Source organism: Bufo bufo, chromosome 2 (genome assembly GCF_905171765.1).
Source record: "Bufo bufo chromosome 2, aBufBuf1.1, whole genome shotgun sequence".
NCBI classification, from domain to species: Eukaryota; Metazoa; Chordata; class Amphibia; order Anura; family Bufonidae; genus Bufo; species Bufo bufo.
Genome location: NC_053390.1, coordinates 288,943,811 through 288,970,637, shown reverse-complemented (window position 1 = coordinate 288,970,637; position 26,827 = coordinate 288,943,811). Strand labels below are relative to the sequence as shown.

Genomic DNA, 26,827 nt, shown 5'->3' with positions numbered 1-26,827 from the left:
TAATAATACATTAGTAAGTGTCTTGTATTAACTTTCTATACATGATAAATGCTATTTGCTGAAGTGACACAACCTCTTTAAGCTAATAACCTTCAAAGCTCTTTCTTTTCTAAAATCTATGATCATATTTGTCCACTGGGAGATAAAGATAACTGAGCAGAATCCCACAAAAGCACGAGGCAAATACTGGAGGATAGGGAGTTCTTAAATTAGAATCAAATCCCAAGGACCCAGTGATATAGTACTAAGTATTGTGCCAAAACATGTAGTGATTAGGTGGTAATCATGTAAAGAACAACGGCCGCAATTACTTTTTTAGTGGGAAAATCTTGTGCATAACAGTCCTGTATATTAGCCACTGTCAGCGTTTAGTATTATTGTGACCATGTTTCAGGCTGTTCACAGACATATTTTGAAAACATTTTCCTTTATGGAGAGTTTATTTGGTGGGTTTAGTACTTGCTTGATAAAGGGATATAATAATGTGGTAGTAAGATTGTTGCAAGGTTCACCCATTTCACCACAATAAGCAATGACACCAGCATCCAGGGTCTAGAATATCCTTTATTACGCCATAACAGGTCTACAGTAATCGGTGACGTTTTCGATCCATAGTTACAGTCAGACCTGGTTCAAATGTTGTTGATTACTGTATATACCCATGGTGTAATAAAGGATATTCTGGACCCTGGATGCTGATGCCAGTGCTTATTGTGGAGATTTGTGGTGAAAGAGTTTGGATCTTTTCCGCTGCACATGTGCATCTGGGATCTAAGAACTGTTTCACTAGAGGATTATTTTTATAACTGCCTGGTGCTGTCTATATGCTAGGCTCACCCATGTCTGTGGCACATTGGAGAACACCAGCTTTAAAGTGCATATGCAATATTTTCTACACCCAAGAAGTAGTATCGAGTCAGACCAAGTGTAGGGTAATGTCGGAGCCTTTTTTATTACTGAAATAGATGTATTTTTGTTAAAGATAATTATCTATTTTTTGGGTTTATTCATTTCCAGCCGTTTGCATTCTGCAGCTTCTATGTATCACAGTACATATTGTATCAGAGAGCTTGTCTAAGGCCAGACACACAGAAGAGAATTTAATGCGAGGAACTTGCAGCGTGTGTCAGTGTGAGGACCTCCGTTCCTCTGACAGAAACGCACAGCATTATAATAATTTATAATGTTGTGTGACCCTGAGAGTCCTGGAATTTATTGTATTAGACTGACAGCATTATGTCAGTGTAATTCAATAGATTATACTGCTGTGTGACCCTGAGAGTAATGTAAATATTTATAATGAGGTCAGAACGGGACCTCACGCTGATACACAGAGTTTATTTCATTGTACTCGCTCGTGTGTGTCTGACCTAATAGTTTGGTTTTCAGTCTCTTCAATGATCATGTAAGCTCGATTACGATCAAATCAAAGTTAATCAACAATTTGATTGTGAGCTTACATGATTGCTCAAGAGAACACAGGACAGGCTGAGGATTGAGCCATCAGGTGAGCCCATCTCACGGATTTGACTGTGAGTAGCAGAACACAGCTTGCTATGTGCTGTGATACATAGAAGCTACAGAAACCAAACAGTTGAAAGATGTTAATAAGTCAATTACATAATTGATTTCTAGCCTAAAATACATGCATTTCAGTAAATATCTGAAATGCTCCACGAGATGTCCATAGCTTTTAAATATTAGTAGTGATATGAAATATGTCACTTCCAGTGCCATGCAAAATATGATTCACCTGTGTGTGTTGCATGTCAAGGAATGGGATAAAAGCCTTTCCCTGAATGGTTCAGTATACTCTGGAAGTCTACCTGGTCAGTGTGCATCTCACTACTAGGAGACTGGCATTTTTCAGATGACAGTTGTGTCAGATATATCACACTACTAGTCATACGTAAGGGATAATGACTTTTAGGTGTATTTTTATTCATTTTTGTTTAATTTAAGATATCACCTGAAGGTCGTGGTGTTGCTTCAATCTCCAATATGTTGACAATAACTCGCATTCACAACACAATTGCTGCAGCTGCTGGCATGAGAAGGTAACATCTCTATAATATGTGTGTGTATGCAGCATCTATAATCTGTCAGATAGCTGAGCATTTACCTTTTTGTTTTAAATCTAGGGTGCTCAATCTCGCCAGGGAGTATGCTTCAAAGAGATTTGTATTTGGCAGTCTGATAAAAGACCACCCTTTGCATATGCAGACTATGGCACACATGGAGGTAAGTGTTTTACTTATGTTTTTTTTTTCCGTTTATTGTGTGTTTCTGAAATTATTTTTTAACCACTTACTTACTAGAGTTTTTACCTTGCTGCATTCAGATTTGTTGTAACGTTTTTATTTTTCCATTGATGTAGATGTTTGAGCGATTGTTTTTTTTGCAGAATGAGTTGTATTGTTAGCACCTTTTTGAAGAACATATAACTTTATGGGGATTGTGAGGAATTGAAAACAGCAATTCTACCAATGCTTTTGTAGTTCTAAATTCATGGCAATTTATAGTTATTTTTTTATATGATAGATGGGGAAAGCAAGTACTTTTTTACATTTTTTAAAAACATTTTTCAGACTTTTTTGTCATTACTCTTAACCACCTCAGCCCCCAGTGCTTAAACACCCTGAAAGACCAGGCCACTTTTTACACTTCTGACATACACTACTTTCACCGTTTATTGATCGGTCATGCAACTTACCACCCAAATGAATTTTACCTCCTTTTCTTCTCACTAATAGAGCTTTCATTTGGTAGTATTTCATTGCTGCTGACATTTTAACTTTTTTTGTTATTAATCGAAATTTAACGATTTTTTTGCAAAAAAATGACATTTTTCACTTTCAGTTGTAAAATTTTGCAAAAAAAACGAGATCCATATATAAATTTTGCTCTAAATTTATTGTTCTACATGTCTTTGATAAAAAAAAAATGTTTGGGTAAAAAAAAAATGGTTTGGGTAAAAGTTATAGCGTTTACAAACTATGGTACAAAAATGTGAATTTCCGCTTTTTGAAGCAGCTCTGACTTTCTGAGCACCTGTCATGTTTCCTGAGGTTCTACAATGCCCAGACAGTACAAACACCCCACAAATTACCCCATTTCGGAAAGTAGACACCCTAAGGTATTCGCTGATGGGCATAGTGAGTTCATAGAACTTTTTATTTTTTGTCACAAGTTAGCGGAAAATGATGATTTTTTTTTTTTTTTTCTTACAAAGTCTCATATTCCACTAACTTGTGACAAAAAATAAAAAGTTCTATGAACTCACTATGCCCATCACGAAATACCTTGGGGTCTCTTCTTTCCAAAATGGGGTCACTTGTGGGGTAGTTATACTGCCCTGGCATTCTAGGGGCCCAAATGTGTGGTAAGGAGTTTGAAATCAAATTCTGTAAAAAATGACCAGTGAAATCCGAAAGGTGCTCTTTGGAATGTGGGCCCCTTTGCCCACCTAGGCTGCAAAAAAGTGTCACACATGTGGTATCTCCATACTCGGGAGAAGTTGGGGAATGTGTTTTGGGGTGTCATTTTACATATACCCATGCTGGGTGAGATAAATATCTTGGTCAAATGCCAACTTTGTATAAAAAAATGGGAAAAGTTGTCTTTTGCCAAGATATTCGAGCAACTATAGACCAGTGAGTCTGACATCAATAGTAGGCAAATTAATGGAAACCCTATTAAAGGATAGGATTGTGGAACATCTAAAATCCCATGGATTGCAAGATGAAAAACAACATGGGTTTACTTCAGGGAGATCATGTCAAACAAATCTTATAGATTTTTTTGACTGGGTGAATAAAATAATAGACGGTGGAGGTGCAGTAGACATCGCATATCTAGATTTTAGTAAGGCTTTTGACACTGTCCCACATAGAAGACTTATCAATAAACTGCAGTCATTGAGCATGGACTCCCATATTGTTGAGTGGATTAGGCAGTGGCTGAGTGACAGACAACAGAGGGTTGTAGTCAATGGAGAACATTCAAAACAAGGTAATGTTACCAGTGGGGTTCCACAGGGATCTGTACTGGGACCGATTTTGTTTAATATCTTCATAAGTGATATTGCAAAAGGCCTCGCTGGTAAGGTTTGTCTTTTTGCTGATGACACAAAGATATGTAACAGGGTTGATGTTCCTGGAGGGAAACGCCAAATGGAAAAGGATTTAGGAAATCTAGAAGAATGGTCAGAACTCTGGAAACTGAAATTTAATGTGGATAAGTGCAAGATAATGCACCTGGGGCGTAAAAACCCAAGGGCAGAATATAGAATATTTGACACAGTCCTGACCTCAGTATCTGAGGAAAGGGATTTAGGAGTAATTATTTCAGAAGACTTAAAGGTGGGAAGACAATGTAATAGAGCAGCACGGAATGCCAGCAAAATGCTTGGATGTATAGGGAGAGGTATAAGCAATAGAAAGAGTGAAGTGCTTATGCCGCTGTACAGAACACTGGTGAGACCTCACTTGGAGTATTGTGCGCAGTACTGGAGGCCATATCTCCAGAAGGATATAGATACTCTAGAGAGAGTTCAGAGAAGAGCTACTAAACTAGTACATGGATTGCAGGATAAAACTTACCAGGAAAGGTTAAAGGACCTTAATATGTATAGCTTGGAAGAAAGAAGAGACAGAGGGGATATGATAGAAACTTTTAAATACATAAAGGGAATCAACTCGGTAAAGGAAGAGAGCATATTGAAAGAAGAAAAACTACCACAAGAGGACACAGTTTTAAATTAGAGGGGCAAAGGTTTAAAAGTAATATAAGGAAGTATTACTTTACTGAGAGAGTAGTGGATGCATGGAATAGCCTTCCTGCAGAAGTGGTAGCTGCAAATACAGTGAAGGGGTTTAAGCATGCATGGGATAGGCATAAGGCCATCCTTCATATAAGATAGGGCCGGGGGCTATCCATAGTATTCAGTATATTGGGCAGACTAGATGGGCCAAATGGTTCTTATCTGCCGACACATTCTATGTTTCTATGTTTCTATATTTCTCTCACCCAGCATGGGTATATGTAAAATGACACCCCAAAACACATTCCCCAACTTCTCCTGAGTACGGCGATACCAGATGTGTGACACTTTTTTGCAGCCTAAATGCGCAAAGGGGCCCACATTCCTTTTATGAGGGCATTTTTAGACATTTGGATCCCAGACTTCTTCTCACGCTTTAGGGCCCCTAGAATGCCAGGGCAGTATAAATACCCCACATGTGACCCCATTTTGGAAAGAAGACACCCCAAGGTATTCAATGAGGGGCATGGCGAGTTCATAGAAATTTTTTTTTTTTGGCACAAGTTAGCGGAAATTGATTTTATTTATTTTTTTTCTCACAAAGTCTCCCTTTCCGCTAACTTGGGACAAAAATTTCAATCTTTCATGGACTCAATATGCCCCTCACGGAATACCTGGGGGTGTCTTCTTTCCGAAATGGGGTCACATGTGGGGTATTTATACTGCCCTGGCATTCTCGGGGCCCTAAAGCGTGAGAAGAAGTCTGGAATATAAATGTCTAAAAAATTTTACGCATTTGGATTCCGTGAGGGGTATGGTGAGTTCATGTGAGATTTAATTTTTTGACACAAGTTAGTGGAATATGAGACTTTGTAAGAAAAAAAAAATAATTTCCGCTAACTTGGGCCAAAAAAATGTCTGAATAGAGCCTTACAGAGGGGTGATCAATGACAGGGGGGGTGATCAATGACAGGGGGGTGATCAATGACAGGGGGGTGATCAGGGAGTCTATATGGGGTGATCACCACAGTCATTGATCACGCCCCTGTAAGGCTCCATTCAGACGTCCGTGTGCGTTTTGCGGATCCGATCCATCTATCAGTGGATCCGTAAAAATCATGCGGACATCTGAATGGAGCTTTACAGGGGGGTGATCAATGACAGGGGGGTAATCAATGACAGGGGGTGATCAGGGAGTCTATATGGGGTGATCACCACAGTCATTGATCATGCCCCTGTAAGGCTCCATTCAGACGTCCGTGTGCGTTTTGCGGATCCGATCCATCTATCAGTGGATCCGTAAAAATCATGCGGACGTCTGAATGGAGCTTTACAGGGGGTTGATCAATGACAGGGGGGTAATCAATGACAGGGGGGTGATCAGGGAGTCTATATGGGGTGATCACCACAGTCATTGATCATGCCCCTGTAAGGCTCCATTCAGACGTCCGTGTGCGTTTTGCGGATCCGATCCATCTATCAGTGGATCCGTAAAAATCATACGGACGTCTGAATGGAGCTTTACAGGGGGTTGATCAATGACAGGGGGGTAATCAATGACAGGGGGGTGATCAGGGAGTCTATATGGGGTGATCACCACAGTCATTGATCACTCCCCTGTAAGGTTCCATTCAGACGTCCGTATGCGTTTTGCGGATCTGATCCATCTATCAGTGGATCCGTAAAAATCATGCGGACATCTGAATGGAGCTTTACAGGGGGGTGATCAATGACAGGGGGGTAATCAATGACAGGGGGGTGATCAGGGAGTCTATATGGGGTGATCACCACAGTCATTGATCATGCCCCTGTAAGGCTCCATTCAGACGTCCGTGTGCGTTTTGCGGATCCGATCCATCTATCAGTGGATCCGTAAAAATCATGCGGACGTCTGAATGGAGCTTTACAGGGGGGTGATCAATGACAGGGGGGTAATCAATGACAGGGGGGTGATCAGGGAGTCTATATGGGGTGATCACTACAGTCATTGATCATGCCCCTGTAAGACTCCATTCAGACGTCCGTGTGCGTTTTGCGGATCCGATCCATCTATCAGTGGATCCGTAAAAATCATGCGGACGTCTGAATGGAGCTTTACAGGGGTGTGATCAATGACAGGGGGGTAATCAATGACAGGGGGGTGATCAGGGAGTCTATATGGGGTGATCAGGGGTGATCAAGGGTGAATAAGGGGTTAATAAGTGACGGGGGGGGTGTAGTGTAGTGTGGTGCTTGGTGCAACATATTACTGAGCTACCTGTGTCCTCTGGTGGTCGATCCAAACAAAGGGGACCACCAGAGGACCAGGTAGCAGGTATATTAGACGCTGTTATCATAACAGCGTCTAATATACCTGTTAGGGGTTAAAAAAATCACATCTCCAGCCTGCCAGCGAACGATCGCCGCTGGCAGGCTGGAGATCAACTTTCTTACCTTCCGTTCCTGTGAGTGCGCGCGCCTGTGTGCGTGCGTTCACAGGAAATCTCGGCCATCGCGAGAGGACGCGCCGGCGCGTCCACTCGGAATGAATCAACCACCTCCAGGACGCGTCTGTGCGTACAGCGGTCCGGAGGTGGTTAAAGTGTAACTCATTTTTTATTTTTTTTTGCAATGCGTAGGGGCAGTGATACTGACCATTTTTGTAATATACTTTAATTACTGAAATCGTACATTTCTATTAGAAAAATAGCTCTAAAGTGGCCAATTTTGAGCCTTAGGCTACTTTCACACCTGCGTTTAGGTGCGGATCCTTCTGGTATCTGCACAGACGGATCCGCACCTATAATGTAAACGCTGGTATCCATTCAGAACGGATCCGTCTGCATGAGGCCTCATGCACACGACCGTTGTGTGCACCCGTGGCCGTTGTGCCGTTTTCCGTTTTTTTTCGCGGACCCATTGACTTTCAATGGGTCCGTGGAAAAATCGGAAAATGCACCGTTTTGCAGCCGCATCCGTGATCCGTGTTTCCTGGCCGTGAAAAAAATATGACCTGTCCTATTTTTTTCATGGCCAACGCTTCACGGACCCATTCAAGTCAATGGGTCCGTGAAAGAACACGGATGCACACAAGATTGGCATCCGTGTCCGTGATCCGTGGCCGTAGGTTAGTTTTTTTATACAGACGGATCCGAAGATCCGTCTGCATAAAAGCTTTTTCAAAGCTGAGTTTTCACTTTGTGAAAACTCAGAACCGACAGTATATTCTAACACAGAGGCGTTCCCATGGTGATGGGGACGCTTCAGGTTAGAATATACTAACAGAACTGTGTACATGACTGCCCCCTGCTGCCTGGAAGGTGCTGCCAGGCAGCAGGGGGCAGCCCCCCCCTCCCCTGTAGTTAACTCATTGGTGGCCAGTGGGCCCCCCCCCCTCCCCTGTAGTTAACTCATTGGTGGCCAGTGGGCCCCCCCTCCCCTGTAGTTAACTCATTGGTGGCCAGTGCGGCCGGCCCCCCTCCCTCCCCTGTAGTTAACTCGTTGGTGGCCAGTGGGCCTTCTCCCCTCCCTCCCCCTCCTAATTAAAATCTCCCCCCTATCATTGGTGGCAGCGGAGTGTACCGATCGGAGTCCCAGTTTAATCGCTGGGGCTCCGATCGGTAACCATGGCAACCAGGACGCTACTGCAGTCCCGGTTGCCATGGTTACTTAGCAATTTGTAGAACCATTATACTTACCTGCGAGCTGCGATGGTCTGCGTCCGGTCGGGAGCTCCTCCTACTGGTAAGTGACAGGTCCGGCCGGGAGCTCCTCCTACTGGTAAGTGACAGGCCTTAGGCCTCATGCACACGACCGTATTTTTTTGCGGTCCGCAAAACGGGGTTCCGTTTTTCCGTGATCCGTGACCGTTTTTTCGTCCATGGGTCTTCCTTGATTTTTGGAGGATCCACGGACATGAAAAAAAAGTCGTTTTGGTGTCCGCCTGGCCGTGCGGAGCCAAACGGATCCGTCCTGAATTACAATGCAAGTCAATGGGGACGGATCCGTTTGACGTTGACACAATATGGTGCAATTTCAAACGGATCCGTCCCCCATTGACTTTCAATGTAAAGTCAGGAGTTAATATACCATCGGATCGGAGTTTTCTCCAATCCGATGGTATATTTTAACTTGAAGCGTCCCCATCACCATGGGAACGCCTCTATGTTAGAATATACCGTCGGATTTGAGTTACATAGTGAAACTCAAATCCGACAGTATATTCTAACACAGAGGCGTTCCCATGGTGATGGGGACGCTTCAGGTTAGAATATACTAACAGAACTGTGTACATGACTGCCCCCTGCTGCCTGGAAGGTGCTGCCTGGCAGCAGGGGGCAGCCCCCCCCCCCCCCCCCTGTAGTTAACACATTGGTGGCCAGTGTGGCCGCCCCCCCCCCCCCCCCCCTCCCTCCCCTGTTGTGCTGTTCCTTTCATGTTGAATTTCTGCACTGTATTATTTCTTGTTTTACCTATGTTGTTTAAGTCTATTGTTCTCTGCTGCCATCTGCTGGCCGGAATTTGTATGCTGCACGCCTCGTTCGTTGTCTATAAAGTTTTATCTCTGGGCGTGGTTTTAGCAGCCTTGGGCCTTGTCACTTCCTGTAGCCTTTTTCAGTGCTGCATTCTTTGTGACTGGAGAGACACACACCTTGGCTTGTGAAGGCATCAGTTTTTGACCAGCAGTAGCCTCAGCAGTTAGCCTCAGGAAAGACATCCACATGACAGCATCTACTGCATTCCATCACCGTATGTCACTGCTCTGGATCAAATAAACCCACGTTTGATTGCATCCTCATGTCTACGTCTGGATCCATCTAACCTGAGCATCTGCCGGTCCGGTCTGCTCCACTGCTTGGATACGAAGGTAGGCCAGTCACAAAGTCATTATCAGTTACACCTTCATTCGCCTTCATGTGGGGACAGAACAGTCAAAAACTGCCTTAAAGCCTTATACCCCAGTCTATCCGTCTTAATGTCCAATGCCCGGCTACAGGTTCCCTCAGAGCCCAGTGCCACACTCAGGAACCTCCCCTGCAACAGGCCCACTCCCAGCAAATCTGCCCAGCAACAGTGCACGTCCCATAAGCCTAAGAGGAAGCACGGCGTGTCTGCAGTAGATATACTCTTGCCTGGAAGTCCTCCACTACTCGCCAAGCCACTTTCTACATCCTATGTTAACCCTTGCTCGCATGATATAAGAACAGTTCACGCACGCGGGGCCTCCCTCAAACCAAAACCCCGCAATTCACTCAAAACACCTTGGGAAACTCATCGGGGTGCCTCATCTGAGCCGCACTGCAATTTTCAGCCCCCAATTCAAAAGTTCGATTTCTTAAAGAGACAGCGCACCTTAAATCAAAATGGCCGAAAAGGACCTCGTACAGTTCCCCAGTGATGAAACAAAACAAATGCTACCTGATTCTGATCATTATGAAGAGATGGAGGTAGAACCCACACTTCCAGCAGACCAAGTCACGCGACCAAGGCGCTCTCTCAAACCAACAATAAAGATCACAGAAAATTATCACACCAGGAAAGATGAGCTATGTGACAACCTGGAAGAGCTATGGGAACGAGTTTCCTCCCTCATATCAGGATTTAAGTCCTCCTCAGGCGATGCCACCAGTTTACAAGTTGCCGTCGGGCGGCTGAACGCAGCCCATGAAAGATACAAGAGACTGTCCACAAGGTATATAACCTTTCTAAAAGACTCTAATATTGAAGAAGCCCCGTCAGAATTGTGCAAGGCAGAATCAATAGACAGACAAAGAGACGCCATGGTGCTGGATGCTAAAGATAAAGTGGAACTCCGCATCTCTCATTTGCAAGAAACTAGATCACACAGATCACATTCGTCCAAACATTCCTCACGGTCCTACAGATCATCATGCTCTAGAAGCTCCAACCTGAGCGACGGATTACTAGAGGCCCGCATAAATGCAGAGCTATCCAAAGTGAGGCGTTCCTTCACCGAAAAAGAAGTCCTTGCGAGAACAGAAGCACAGACGGCGGCGGCCAAGAGGGCAGAAGCGGAGGCAGAAGCCAAGAGGGCAGAAGCGGAGGCAGAAGCCAAGAGGGCAGAAGCGGAGGCAGAAGCCAAGAGGGCAGAAGCGGAGGCAGAAGCCAAGAGGGCAGAAGCGGAGGCAGAAGCCAAGAGGGCAGAGGCAGAGGTAGAAGCCAAGAGGGCAGAAGTGGAGGCTGAAGCCAAGAGGGCAGAAGCAGAGGCTCGAATAAAGATCCTCGAATCAGAGAGGGAAGAGGAAATCGCATTAGCAAGAGTAAGACTACTTGAGCAAGCATTGAGCCAAGGCCTTGATTCAGTCTGCTTACAACCAGAGGAGATAGACGATCCAGTTGATCGCACCAGCGACTACGTACTGAAACAGTTATCTGCAACACCCCCAGTGTGCAGTACCGTCCAAGCCAACAACACTGAAACTTCCAAGTCAGCTCTACCTGCAGTGCCAGCGATACCCACAGCACCCGAGCAATCCAATAACAGTTGCCCAGACGCGCCCTCTCAAGGGCAGTTATTACAGCAAGATCGCCACCAGGTGTTTCCTGGCCTACCTCCACAGCTCAAGCAGCAGTCATCAGAATCTACAGAGGCTAGACCACAGCTCAACCCTGCAGCAACATCATTCTACCCGGAAGCATCTCACCCTTTCACGCCACGCAGCCTATACGCCCCAGGGGCATCACAAGTTGTCATGGCAACAAGCAGTGAGAAATCAGATATGTCTGAGTTTGCCAGGTTTATGGTGAGCAGAGAGCTAATTAACACCAGTCTCTCAAAATTTGATGACCGTGCGGAGAGCTACAGAGCCTGGAAGGCAACCTTCAAAGCTGCCATCGCCAACCTCAACCTAACCGCAGAGCAGGAGCTCGACCTCTTGATCAAATGGCTGGGCCCAGGCTCCACGAATCGCATCAAGAGCCTTAGAACTGTCTATGTGGGACAAGCAGAAGCAGATCTCGCTGCAGCCTGGCAGAGACTCGAACGCACCTTCGGCAGTGCAGAAGCAATAGAGAAGGCACTATTCAGGAGACTGCAGAACGTCCCCAAGATCAGTCTCAAAGATGTCCATAAGCTTCAGGATTTAAGTGATTTGCTCATGGAACTGGAGCTCGCCAAAAGAGACCCTCGTCTGTCCGGGCTGTGCTACCTGGATACAGCCCATGGGGTGAACCCAATTGTCATGAAGTTACCATACAGCCTGCAAGAGAAGTGGGCGGCATCAGTCTCAAGGTACAAAAGAGTGCATGACGTCACTTTTCCCCCATTTATTCATTTCTGTAGGTTCATCGATGAACAGTCCCAGATGAGGAATGACCCCAGCCTCGACTTCCTGGAGTTCAATACTACAGCCTCAGTGACACCATCATCAAGGTATGAAAGTATTGTGCATAAACACAGAGACTTTAAGAGCAGCGTGAATGTTAGAAAGACTAACCTACCATCATCTGCAGTACCCACTGGTAGACAGTACACTACCTCATCAGGAGACAAGGCCTTCAATCGTGAATGTCCCATTCATAAAAAACCACACTCACTGAACAAATGCAGAGGATTTAGATCCAAAACCATACAGGCCGCAAGAAAGTCCTCACCGAGCTTGGGGTATGCTTTAGGTGCTTCGCTTCATTGGAGCACATGGCTAAGGACTGTAAATCCATTATCAAGTGTGAGGAGTGTCATAGTGAAAGACATGCCTCAGCTATGCACCCAACTCCACTCACAAGGGATTCACCGGCTGCTGTCACTACCAGTCCTGCTCAAAGTCATGGCGGGGAGCCCCAGAACAACGCTAACACAGCCACTGCTGTTTCCTGCTCATGCTTGGACGTATGTGGGGAGGGCCAGAGTGAGAAATGTTGTGCCCGCATATGCCTAGTCAAGGTCTACCCGGAGGGGCTACCAGAAAAGGCAGTAAAAATGTATGCCATCATTGACGACCAAAGCAACCGCTCCCTAGCAGGACCTAAATTCTTTGAAGCCTTTGGTATAAATGGACCGTCAGAACCCTACATCTTAAACACCTGCTCGGGTCGCATAGAGACTAGCGGCAGGAGGGCACAAGGATTCATCGCTTGTTCCGTCAGTGGAAATACGGAAATACCTCTACCGACGCTGATCGAATGCGATCAAATACCCAACCATAGGGATGAAATTCCTACCCCGGAAGCTGCATTTCACCATCCACACCTAAGGCACCTAGCCAACGTTATCCCACCTATGGACAACAACGCAGAGATTCTACTCCTGCTTGGCAGAGACAATCTAAGGGTACACAAGGTGCGTCAACAGTGTAATGGTCCCAACTATGCACCATACGCCCAGAGACTGGACTTGGGATGGGTGGTCATAGGAAATGTATGCTTGGATCAACCAAGAATCCGCTCTTTCAAAACGTACGTGCGCGGAGATGGACGCACAACTTGCATTAAGCCTTGCCCTCATCACTATGAGGTGAAAGAGAAGCCTCCAGACCTCATACAACCACCTGACGACATTCCTCCCTTTGCTGACCACTTGGGAGGATTGGTCTTTCACACAAGCAAGGACGATGATAAGGTAGCTTTGTCAGTAGAGGACAGAGAATTTATCAAGATAATGGACAATGAGTTCCTTAAAGACGAAACCAATCACTGGGTTTCCCCATTACCCTTCCGAGCTGCCAGGGTGAGACTCCCGAACAATAGGGAACAAGCTCTGTCTAGATTTAACTCTCTTCAGCGTACCATGAACAGTAAGCCTGAGATGAGAGAACACATCGTTGCCTTTATCGACAAAATATTCCGCAACAACCATGCAGAACCAGCTCCATCCTTAGGGAAGAACGACGAGTGCTGGTACTTGCCTTCATTTGGAGTGTATCACCCACGGAAACCTAATCAAATTAGGGTTGTTTTCGACTCAAGTGCCAAACATCAAGGTGTATCTCTTAATGATGTCCTCCTCACAGGTCCTAATCTGACGAAATAACCTAGTTGGAGTGCTGATGAGGTTCAGAAAAGAGCTCGTTGCCATCACCGCCGACATTGAACAGATGTTCCACTGTTTCGTAGTCAGAGAGGACCACCGGAATTTCCTCAGGTTTCTGTGGTACAAGAATAACGACACCAACGCAGAGATGGCAGAATATCGAATGAGGGTACACGTATTTGGAAACAGCCCTTCACCTGCCGTGGCAACTTACGGCCTTCGGCGCACTGCATTAGAGGGAGAATCCAAGTACGGTAAAGACGCCAGAGACTTTGTAGAAAAGGACTTCTACGTAGACGATGGACTCAAATCACTACCGACTGAAGAAGCGGCTATCGATCTGCTCAAAAGGACTCAAAGTATGTTGTACCAAGCAAAACTTAGACTACACAAAATTGCTTCAAACAGCCTGGCCGTTATGAGGGCCTTCGAATCAGGCGATCATGCACCAGGATTCAAGGACATTAACTTGGGACTGGACAGTCCACCTGTGCAGAGGAGCTTGGGCCTCAGATGGGATCTCTCAGCTGACTCCTTCGGTTTTCAGATAAGTTGTGCAGACAAGCCATTCACAAAACGAGGCGTCCTATCAGTAGTAAACAGCCTATTTGATCCGCTGGGATTTGTAGCGCCCATCACCATACAAGGTAAATTTCTACTGAGACAGTTTTCTGAAACAGTCAAGGATTGGGATACCCCACTTCCCTCCGAGAAAGAGCAAAAATGGGAAACCTGGAAGCGATCTTTGTGTGCCTTGGATGAGATCCACATCCCGAGATGCTATATTAAAACCTCACTTTCCTCTAGCATAAAGAAAGTACTCCACGTGTTCTCGGATGCCTCCACGGAGGCCATCGCAGCGGTCGCCTATCTGAAGGTGACAGAACCCAACAACCAAAATCACGTTGGAATAGTCTTTGGTCCAGAGTTTCTGCTTGGAGAGGCGGACGAATGTGTACAGGAAGTTTTCAGCATCCAGGATCCGGATAATGATCCAGAAATCCGCACTGAAGTTAGTGCATTAGTCACTGGAACAAAGCAAACCTGTATCGGGCGCCAATAACCTCAAAAGTAATAGCCTGCTTGCGATAAAAATGGTCAATAGAGTGGTAACTTTGATATAGTGGTTTAAAAACACGTTTGTAAAAACGTGCAAAAAACCTTAATTAAAACAGTAATGCTAGTTGATTAAAATCACAATGAGAATAAAAAAGGTATTTTGTGGTAAAAACTCACTTCACCCAGGAGGGGCAGGGTGGGATAAAGCACATAACACCCACTCTGCTTCCTCCTGCGCCTGGATCGCCTGTAAGATCGTCCGGAAATAACGGCAGTCACACTTGGAACTTCTGGTTATTTTCTTTTTATTGTGTTAGCACAGGGTAGGGGTAGGAGTAGGCTCAACGCGTTTCGGGGTCACTGGGATCCCCTTCATCAGGAGCATAAGTGCATCATGCATAATGGCAGGTATTTATACAGGGAAAAAGGCGCCAAAGAACGCCAGAAAAAAGCGCCAAAAAACGTGAGGTATTGGCGTCACTTCCGGTTTGCGTTCCAGGGTGGAACGCATTGTGGTAGGCTAAACTTGGAGTGGTTTCCGGTTTGCGTTCCAGCGTGGAACGCATCAAGAAGCATCTCGGCCTTGTGGTGGACCAGGAGGGGAAGCGACGTCACTTCCGGTGTGCGTTCCAGCTTGGAACGCATCGGCACCGCTGTAATGGATTGAATGTGGACCAGGAGGGGAAGCGACGTCACTTCCGGTATGCGTTCCAGCCTGGAACGCATCGGGACCGAGACGGCTGGGGGATCAGCACATGAGTAATTTAACTTCTTGTCAGATATTATGGGTGGGTGTGGCGATGTTTAGGAGGGGTATCTAGTTTTATTTATGTATAATATAATATGGTATGCTGGCCAGGGAGAGGGAATTGGGTGTGGAGAAAACCGGAAGTGGTATAGGTTCCGGTGTGCGTTCCAGGGTGAAACGCACCACAGCTTCTCACGGAGATCGTGGTGGAGAATGTCTGTGTATGGGAGGGAGGGGCAATATAGCTGTTGGTAATTGTTAGTCTGAAGGGAATGGCAGAGAAACACATTATGTATAGTAATATATTTTGATATATTCTATTATGTTTTGACCAGGGTATTCTAACCGGCAATGACTGGTTTCTCTTATCCCATAGGGATATGAGGAGAATCGGGAGATATATGGTTTTATTTTCATTTTTAGATATTATATGGATCAGCAAGTAACATCTCCCTAAGTGTATATTTGCATATATACACACGTACACAAATATGTGCACAGGGAGGGGGGGATTTGTTCTATAGGTGGAAACGATGGGAAATAAAGATGGTTTGTAAGGGCATTTAGAAGAGATGAAGAAGTTAACAAGGAAATTAGAAAATACTGTAGAAATAAAAATTAGAAAGTGCTGTAGAAATAAAAAAGAATGGAAAATGGAGGTCTGATGAATAAAATGTGTGTGTATTTTGCGGGATCGGGGAAGGAGGGTTACATGGATTGTATAAAGATCGTGCAGAGATTTAAAAAAAAAAAAAAAAAAAAAAAAAAAAAATAATTATTTTTATTTTTTATTTATTATTTTAAATTATTTTTAAAAAGGCAATCTGTGTGTCGGTGTCTTGGAACAGACGAGTATATTTTTGTTCCAAGGAAGGACATGTGTGTAAATGAATGGAGTGGTGTGCCCTAAATAATTATTGTCGTGGAGCTCAATAAAAATATCACTCGAGGAGCGCTATATAATAATGATAAAATGTATTAAAAGACAGAGTGGATAGAGGTTGCTATAGAAAGTATAAAAAAGTATAAAAAATGTAAAAAAATAAAATAAAAAATAAAAAAATAGAAAATGGGGATGGATAAATAAATGAATAGGAAAAAAAATTATTTCGGATGTTATTTCAATATTATTATTTTATTATATTATGAATTTCGTCCGTGGGTTAATCGTAAAGATGTGTTGGTGATGTGCGGAAGGACCTATGATGGTTGTTTAAGGGATAATATTTTATGTATATGGGTTTTTTATAAAAGGTTTTATGGTGTGTTGTTATGGTGAGTGGTGATTGGAGGTACTGGTTAGTAATTTGAATATTCCATTGATTCGTTGAGTCCGAAGGGTGTTAGGGTGTTAAAGCGGTAGATCCAATGCATTTCCTTCCGGCAGAGTTGTTGGTATGAGGTGGTTATATGTTCTATGGGTGAAACTTTTAGTGTAGATGGGTCCTTGTTATGTTTTTCTGAGTAATGTCGGGACACGCTGTGGGTTAGAACGCCTCGTCTGATGTTAGAGCGATGCTCGTTCATTCTTTCCCTGACTGTTTGTGTGGTTCTCCCAACGTATTTGAGTTTGCAGGGACAGGTGAGTAGATAAATCACGTTTTTTGTGCCGCAATGTAGATCTTGTTTTATGTTCCATATTTCCTTAGGGGCCTCTTTTGGTCCATCAATAGATAGTTCTTTTGTGCCCTGAGTGATCATGGTGCAACATAGGCATTTTTTGAGTCGGCATTTCCGTATTCCTATCAGACTTGTCTCTTGAGTGATCCCAAGAGGCAAAATCAATTTTTTTGTTTCTAATTTAGGGCAAGATGGGGCGATTAAATTTTTCAGAGTTTGGGCTCTTCTGAATGTGAGGGATGGTTGTCTGGGTAAGGAGTCTCTTAAGATTGGATCCTTTAGGAGGATGTCCCAATGTTTATTTAGTATCTGCCTGATATTTTTGTGTTTTGCATTAAAACGGGTGATGAGGTTGTATTGATATTTCACGTCGGTTGTGGTTTTGGGTCGGGTCGATGTAAGAGTGGCTTTCTGATTAAAGGTGCAAACCTTCTTTGCAGTAGCATTGATTAGTTTTTTGGGGTACCCCTTTTCCTTAAATCTGTTTTTGATGATCTCTAGTTGTTCCTTCATTACTTGGTCGCTTGAGCAGTTTCTTCTGATTCTTTTCATTTGACCAAATGGAATGTTATTTTTCCATTTGGAGTAGTGACAGCTGGAATATTCGAGGTAGCTGTTCGCATCGACTTTTTTGAAGTGCGTTTGGGTGGTGATTTTATTTGTTAGGGTTTTGATATGGATGTCTAAAAAAATGGCTTCCTGGGGGTCGTGTTCAGAGCTAAATTGTAGGCCCCAGCTGTTGGTGTTAAGGTCCTTGATGAAGTTAACTAGTTCCTCCTCTCGTCCATCCCAGATCATTATGATGTCATCAATATATCTTTTGTAGAATATAATCTGGTCATGGGAGAGGAGGCCCAGCCTTTCCTCAAAAAGGCCTACAAATAAATTGGCATAAGAGGGCGCAAATTTTGTCCCCATTGCTGTCCCCTTGGTTTGTAGGAAGAATTTTTTATTGAAGGTGAAAAAGTTGTGGTGAAGAATAAAGTGGATGGATCGGAGGATAAATTCTTTTTGAACCGAGGGCATTTCTTGATCTTGGGATAAAAAATGTTTAATTGCTTGCAGGCCTAATTCATGTTGGATGTTGCTGTAGAGGGAGCTTACATCTAGTGTTACCCAATGGTAGTTTGTTTTCCATTGGACTGTGTCTAGAATGTTGATTAGATGTGCGGAATCTCTAAGATAGGAGGGAAGTTTGATAACATACTTTTGCAGAAAATTGTCCACGTAAGCGGACAGATTGGATGTGAGGGAGTCAATGCCGGATATGATCGGTCTGCCTGGAGGATTTTCAATGGATTTGTGGATCTTGGGTAAAAAATAAAAACGGGCTGTTGTGGGATGGTTATTGTAAAGGAATGCTTTTTCTTTTTTATTAATGATTCCCGAAGAGAAGCCAGAGTCTATTAGTGACTGGAGATTTTTTTTAAAAATAGGTGTTGGGTCACTTGGAATGGTTCTGTAGTAGTTGTTGTCTGACAGGATTCTATTGGATTCTTCTAAATAGTAGCTGTGGTCCATAATGACGACTCCTCCCCCTTTATCAGCGTTCTTTATGACTATGTCACCATTGTTTTTTAGAGCCTTCAAGGCTCTGTTCTCATGGGTTTTGAGATTGAGCGGATGTTTGATGGATTGGGCTTTGGTTAGGGTTTTGAAATCTTCGAGGACTAGATTGAAAAAAGTTTCTAGATGGGGGCCTCTACTTCCTAGGGGGTAGAAAGAGGATTTGGGTTTCAGGTTGGAAGGTATAGGAGGAGGTTCGTTGGAGGTGACCATGCAAATCTCCACAGAATCGGTGGGACTGGTGGTCTCTGGAGTGTGGATTGGGGGATCGTGTTCTCCGTCGGTGAAGTTTTTGATGGAGAAATGTCTCTTGAGGGTTAATCTTCTGATAAATTGATTCAGATCAACAAATAGTTCGAAGGGGTCTGGATAGTAGGTGGGGCAAAAGGAAAGGCCTTTATTTAAGAGTAGTATTTCTTCTGGTTTTAGGGGATATTTGGAGAGATTAAAAATTCCATTGGTTTTTGGTGTGGTAGTTGCATTGGTGCTGGGTGGACTAGTGGAGGGGGATGGGTTTAGGTGTTCAGGTTGGGTGTGTTGGGTGACGGCCGCAGGCTTTTTGTTTTTTTGTTTTTTGGTGTGTCTATGTCTGCCTCCTCTGCATCCTCTTCTTCTTTTATTGGTCTTTTTCGTGTCATTGGTAGTGGGCTGAAGAATTGGGTGATTCTCCGGTTCTGTAGGTGAGGGTTCGGGTGGGGGGTGTGGTTGGTTGGGGTGAAGAAGGGACTTAACAGCTGTATGCTTGAAATAACTTTCTGGGTTGGGGTGGTCGATGGTGTTGGTGGTGGTCCTGGGGAAAGGATTCCTAAAAAAGGACTTCCTGATAGATTGGAAGGTAAGGTTAAAAAAGTGTCTGAAGGTGTGCTGGAGAGGGAATGGGTTGTAGTGTTCAGAATAGAACTGGACAGGTTGTAATTCCCAGGTGGGTTTGGATTTGGTAGGACGGAGGTAGTGTTAGTATTGTGGGCGATTGGTGAAGTGGATGGGGATTTTTTTGGTGGGGGGGAAGGAATGGAGCTTTTTACAGGACCTACTTGGGTAGGTGGAATGGTAGTCACTGGAGGCTGGGGAGAGTGGCGGGTTGTAGGAGGTGGGGTGTTGTAGATGGACAAGTTGTCTAGGTCGGGAGTGGTCCTGATGGAAAGGAGACTAGTTGGTGGTGATGAGGCACCGGAACTGATTTGTGGGAGTAGGGAGGGAAGCTGAGGAATAGCTGCAATGGTTTGTGGAATGGATGTAGGTTTGTGTTGGTTGAAATTCGTGGGATTTTTGTAGTGATTTTTATTGTAGAAGGTTCTACCTTGAATCCAAGTTTTCTGTGTGTAAGGGACTCGGGATGGTTTTGTGACAGCATGTGACGAGATGGGTATGCTGGCGTTACCGATATATGGTCTTTGGTGGGGGCTGGTAGGCTGCGCTGGAAAGGTATGATGGGTGTGTTGAAAACGTTTTCTCTCCCATGGTCTGATAGTGTTGTTATGGTAATCTGTTAGGTCTCTGAATAATTTTCTACATTTTTTTGTAGCCTCATTATATTCGAATACTCTAAGGGTGTTCGTAGTGAAACCCAGTGATGTGTCGGGGTTTGTGTCTAGGAGGTGGGTAAGTTGTTCGCCTAGGTTTATGCATATCTTTTTCCTTTTTTCTAGTAGTAGATTGATATAGTTCAGGGAACAAACATCGCTGGCTTCCAACCATGATTTGGTGAAGATGGGGTCCCCCTCAAAGGTAGGTTTGAGGGAGATCCTCAAACCTCTCGGGATGATTTTTAGATGGAGATAGATTGCGAGAAAGAACCAGTCTATTTCGTTTCTCACATAGTCTTTAGCAATCCCCAACAGTGATGTTTTAAAAGTCTTACTTTCTCTTTTGGGTGCTTCATTGTTCGTAATGGGTTGTTGTTCCTTACGGATGTTGCGCCATGTGCAGGTCTGGAAGCTCTCCGGTATTATAACGTCTTTAGTGGTGGGCATTCGTTCTATTTCTTTTTGAAGTCTTTTGAATAGGTCGGGCAAGTCCCTTTCGAAGTAGGTCCGTCCTAAGTCAGCCTCTGCTCCTCTGGTCGGCCGTTGGTCCCCCATCAGCCGAACAAATATAAGACAGAGATACGAGGGGAAAAAAAGAGGGGATTAGTCACAGACTCCTTAGGGTAAAAAGAGTCTGGGATATCCAGGCAGGGCGCCAAAGGGAAGGACCGTTGGTAAATGGTTTAAAATTCGGGTGTAATACGGGTGTGTTTGATTACTGGAGAGGTAGTAGGCAGCCACAGGTCTAGTGTCCAGACAGGGGAAAGCCTGAAATGGACATATTGTGAGTATAGGGAAAAAAACGTAAGAAAAAATAGACCTGTATCGGGCGCCAATAACCTCAAAAGTAATAGCCTGCTTGCGATAAAAATGGTCAATAGAGTGGTAACTTTGATATAGTGGTTTAAAAACACGTTTGTAAAAACGTGCAAAAAACCTTAATTAAAACAGTAATGCTAGTTGATTAAAATCACAATGAGAATAAAAAAGGTATTTTGTGGTAAAAACTCACTTCACCCAGGAGGGGCAGGGTGGGATAAAGCACATAACACCCACTCTGCTTCCTCCTGCGCCTGGATCGCCTGTAAGATCGTCCGGAAATAACGGCAGTCACACTTGGAACTTCTGGTTATTTTCTTTTTATTGTGTTAGCACAGGGTAGGGGTAGGAGTAGGCTCAACGCGTTTCGGGGTCACTGGGATCCCCTTCATCAGGAGCATAAGTGCATCATGCATAATGGCAGGTATTTATACAGGGAAAAAGGCGCCAAAGAACGCCAGAAAAAAGCGCCAAAAAACGTGAGGTATTGGCGTCACTTCCGGTTTGCGTTCCAGGGTGGAACGCATTGTGGTAGGCTAAACTTGGAGTGGTTTCCGGTTTGCGTTCCAGCGTGGAACGCATCAAGAAGCATCTCGGCCTTGTGGTGGACCAGGAGGGGAAGCGACGTCACTTCCGGTGTGCGTTCCAGCTTGGAACGCATCGGCACCGCTGTAATGGATTGAATGTGGACCAGGAGGGGAAGCGAAGTCACTTCCGGTATGCGTTCCAGCCTGGAACGCATCGGGACCGAGACGGCTGGGGGATCAGCACATGAGTAATTTAACTTCTTGTCAGATATTATGGGTGGGTGTGGCGATGTTTAGGAGGGGTATCTAGTTTTATTTATGTATAATATAATATGGTATGCTGGCCAGGGAGAGGGAATTGGGTGTGGAGAAAACCGGAAGTGGTATAGGTTCCGGTGTGCGTTCCAGGGTGAAACGCACCACAGCTTCTCACGGAGATCGTGGTGGAGAATGTCTGTGTATGGGAGGGAGGGGCAATATAGCTGTTGGTAATTGTTAGTCTGAAGGGAATGGCAGAGAAACACATTATGTATAGTAATATATTTTGATATATTCTATTATGTTTTGACCAGGGTATTCTAACCGGCAATGACTGGTTTCTCTTATCCCATAGGGATATGAGGAGAATCGGGAGATATATGGTTTTATTTTCATTTTTAGATATTATATGGATCAGCAAGTAACATCTCCCTAAGTGTATATTTGCATATATACACACGTACACAAATATGTGCACAGGGAGGGGGGGATTTGTTCTATAGGTGGAAACGATGGGAAATAAAGATGATTGGATCTACCGCTTTAACACCCTAACACCCTTCGGACTCAACGAATCAATGGAATATTCAAATTACTAACCAGTACCTCCAATCACCACTCACCATAACAACACACCATAAAACCTTTTATAAAAAACCCATATACATAAAATATTATCCCTTAAACAACCATCATAGGTCCTTCCGCACATCACCAACACATCTTTACGATTAACCCACGGACGAAATTCATAATATAATAAAATAATAATATTGAAATAACATCCGAAATAATTTTTTTTCCTATTCATTTATTTATCCATCCCCATTTTCTATTTTTTTATTTTTTATTTTATTTTTTTACATTTTTTATACTTTTTTATACTTTCTATAGCAACCTCTATCCACTCTGTCTTTTAATACATTTTATCATTATTATATAGCGCTCCTCGAGTGATATTTTTATTGAGCTCCACGACAATAATTATTTAGGGCACACCACTCCATTCATTTACACACATGTCCTTCCTTGGAACAAAAATATACTCGTCTGTTCCAAGACACCGACACACAGATTGCCTTTTTAAAAATAATTTAAAATAATAAATAAAAAATAAAAATAATTATTTTTTTTTTTTTTTTTTTTTAAATCTCTGCACGATCTTTATACAATCCATGTAACCCTCCTTCCCCGATCCCGCAAAATACACACACATTTTATTCATCAGACCTCCATTTTCCATTCTTTTTTATTTCTACAGCACTTTCTAATTTTTATTTCTACAGTATTTTCTAATTTCCTTGTTAACTTCTTCATCTCTTCTAAATGCCCTTACAAACCATCTTTATTTCCCATCGTTTCCACCTATAGAACAAATCCCCCCCTCCCTGTGCACATATTTGTGTACGTGTGTATATATGCAAATATACACTTAGGGAGATGTTACTTGCTGATCCATATAATATCTAAAAATGAAAATAAAACCATATATCTCCCGATTCTCCTCATATCCCTATGGGATAAGAGAAACCAGTCATTGCCGGTTAGAATACCCTGGTCAAAACATAATAGAATATATCAAAATATATTACTATACATAATGTGTTTCTCTGCCATTCCCTTCAGACTAACAATTACCAACAGCTATATTGCCCCTCCCTCCCATACACAGACATTCTCCACCACGATCTCCGTGAGAAGCTGTGGTGCGTTTCACCCTGGAACGCACACCGGAACCTATACCACTTCCGGTTTTCTCCACACCCAATTCCCTCTCCCTGGCCAGCATACCATATTATATTATACATAAATAAAACTAGATACCCCTCCTAAACATCGCCACACCCACCCATAATATCTGACAAGAAGTTAAATTACTCATGTGCTGATCCCCCAGCCGTCTCGGTCCCGATGCGTTCCAGGCTGGAACGCATACCGGAAGTGACGTCGCTTCCCCTCCTGGTCCACATTCAATCCATTACAGCGGTGCCGATGCGTTCCAAGCTGGAACGCACACCGGAAGTGACGTCGCTTCCCCTCCTGGTCCACCACAAGGCCGAGATGCTTCTTGATGCGTTCCACGCTGGAACGCAAACCGGAAACCACTCCAAGTTTAGCCTACCACAATGCGTTCCACCCTGGAACGCAAACCGGAAGTGACGCCAATACCTCACGTTTTTTGGCGCTTTTTTCTGGCGTTCTTTGGCGCCTTTTTCCCTGTATAAATACCTGCCATTATGCATGATGCACTTATGCTCCTGATGAAGGGGATCCCAGTGACCCCGAAACGCGTTGAGCCTACTCCTACCCCTACCCTGTGCTAACACAATAAAAAGAAAATAACCAGAAGTTCCAAGTGTGACTGCCGTTATTTCCGGACGATCTTACAGGCGATCCAGGCGCAGGAGGAAGCAGAGTGGGTGTTATGTGCTTTATCCCACCCTGCCCCTCCTGGGTGAAGTGAGTTTTTACCACAAAATACCTTTTTTATTCTCATTGTGATTTTAATCAACTAGCATTACTGTTTTAATTAAGGTTTTTTGCACGTTTTTACAAACGTGTTTTTAAACCACTATATCAAAGTTACCACTCTATTGACCATTTTTATCGCAAGCAGGCTATTACTTTTGAGGTTATTGGCGCCCGATACAGGTCTATTTTTTCTTACGTTTTTTTCCCTATACTCACAATATGTCCATTTCAGGCTTTCCCCTGTCTGGACACTAGACCTGTGGCTGCCTACTACCTCTCCAGTAATCAAACACACCCGTATTACACCCGAATTTTAAACCATTTACCAACGGTCCTTCCCTTTGGCGCCCTGCCTGGATATCCCAGACTCTTTTTACCCTAAGGAGTCTGTGACTAATCCCCTCTTTTTTTCCCCTCGTATCTCTGTCTTATATTTGTTCGGCTGATGGGGGACCAACGGCCGACCAGAGGAGCAGAGGCTGACTTAGGACGGACCTACTTCGAAAGGGACTTGCCCGACCTATTCAAAAGACTTCAAAAAGAAATAGAACGAATGCCCACCACTAAAGACGTTATAATACCGGAGAGCTTCCAGACCTGCACATGGCGCAACATCCGTAAGGAACAACAACCCATTACGAACAATGAAGCACCCAAAAGAGAAAGTAAGACTTTTAAAACATCACTGTTGGGGATTGCTAAAGACTATGTGAGAAACGAAATAGACTGGTTCTTTCTCGCAATCTATCTCCATCTAAAAATCATCCCGAGAGGTTTGAGGATCTCCCTCAAACCTACCTTTGAGGGGGACCCCATCTTCACCAAATCATGGTTGGAAGCCAGCGATGTTTGTTCCCTGAACTATATCAATCTACTACTAGAAAAAAGGAAAAAGATATGCATAAACCTAGGCGAACAACTTACCCACCTCCTAGACACAAACCCCGACACATCACTGGGTTTCACTACGAACACCCTTAGAGTATTCGAATATAATGAGGCTACAAAAAAATGTAGAAAATTATTCAGAGACCTAACAGATTACCATAACAACACTATCAGACCATGGGAGAGAAAACGTTTTCAACACACCCATCATACCTTTCCAGCGCAGCCTACCAGCCCCCACCAAAGACCATATATCGGTAACGCCAGCATACCCATCTCGTCACATGCTGTCACAAAACCATCCCGAGTCCCTTACACACAGAAAACTTGGATTCAAGGTAGAACCTTCTACAATAAAAATCACTACAAAAATCCCACGAATTTCAACCAACACAAACCTACATCCATTCCACAAACCATTGCAGCTATTCCTCAGCTTCCCTCCCTACTCCCACAAATCAGTTCCGGTGCCTCATCACCACCAACTAGTCTCCTTTCCATCAGGACCACTCCCGACCTAGACAACTTGTCCATCTACAACACCCCACCTCCTACAACCCGCCACTCTCCCCAGCCTCCAGTGACTACCATTCCACCTACCCAAGTAGGTCCTGTAAAAAGCTCCATTCCTTCCCCCCCACCAAAAAAATCCCCATCCACTTCACCAATCGCCCACAATACTAACACTACCTCCGTCCTACCAAATCCAAACCCACCTGGGAATTACAACCTGTCCAGTTCTATTCTGAACACTACAACCCATTCCCTCTCCAGCACACCTTCAGACACTTTTTTAACCTTACCTTCCAATCTATCAGGAAGTCCTTTTTTAGGAATCCTTTCCCCAGGACCACCACCAACACCATCGACCACCCCAACCCAGAAAGTTATTTCAAGCATACAGCTGTTAAGTCCCTTCTTCACCCCAACCAACCACACCCCCCACCCGAACCCTCACCTACAGAACCGGAGAATCACCCAATTCTTCAGCCCACTACCAATGACACGAAAAAGACCAATAAAAGAAGAAGAGGATGCAGAGGAGGCAGACATAGACACACCAAAAAACAAAAAAACAAAAAGCCTGCGGCCGTCACCCAACACACCCAACCTGAACACCTAAACCCATCCCCCTCCACTAGTCCACCCAGCACCAATGCAACTACCACACCAAAAACCAATGGAATTTTTAATCTCTCCAAATATCCCCTAAAACCAGAAGAAATACTACTCTTAAATAAAGGCCTTTCCTTTTGCCCCACCTACTATCCAGACCCCTTCGAACTATTTGTTGATCTGAATCAATTTATCAGAAGATTAACCCTCAAGAGACATTTCTCCATCAAAAACTTCACCGACGGAGAACACGATCCCCCAATCCACACTCCAGAGACCACCAGTCCCACCGATTCTGTGGAGATTTGCATGGTCACCTCCAACGAACCTCCTCCTATACCTTCCAACCTGAAACCCAAATCCTCTTTCTACCCCCTAGGAAGTAGAGGCCCCCATCTAGAAACTTTTTTCAATCTAGTCCTCGAAGATTTCAAAACCCTAACCAAAGCCCAATCCATCAAACATCCGCTCAATCTCAAAACCCATGAGAACAGAGCC

At 44.1% G+C, this 26,827-nt stretch overlaps 1 protein-coding gene across 2 annotated transcripts in view; it reads left to right on the top strand.

Annotated features, from left to right (window-relative positions):
- The window catches only part of LOC120988912 (acyl-CoA dehydrogenase family member 11-like), a 195,788-nt gene that overhangs the window by 151,659 nt on the left and 17,302 nt on the right, over positions 1-26,827 (top strand). For both annotated transcript variants that reach the window (XM_040416695.1, XM_040416696.1), the window contains exons 8-9: positions 1,963-2,057; positions 2,142-2,241. In XM_040416695.1, coding sequence (XP_040272629.1) covers positions 1,963-2,057; positions 2,142-2,241 — 195 coding nt within the window. The remainder of the gene's footprint in view (positions 1-1,962; positions 2,058-2,141; positions 2,242-26,827) is intronic.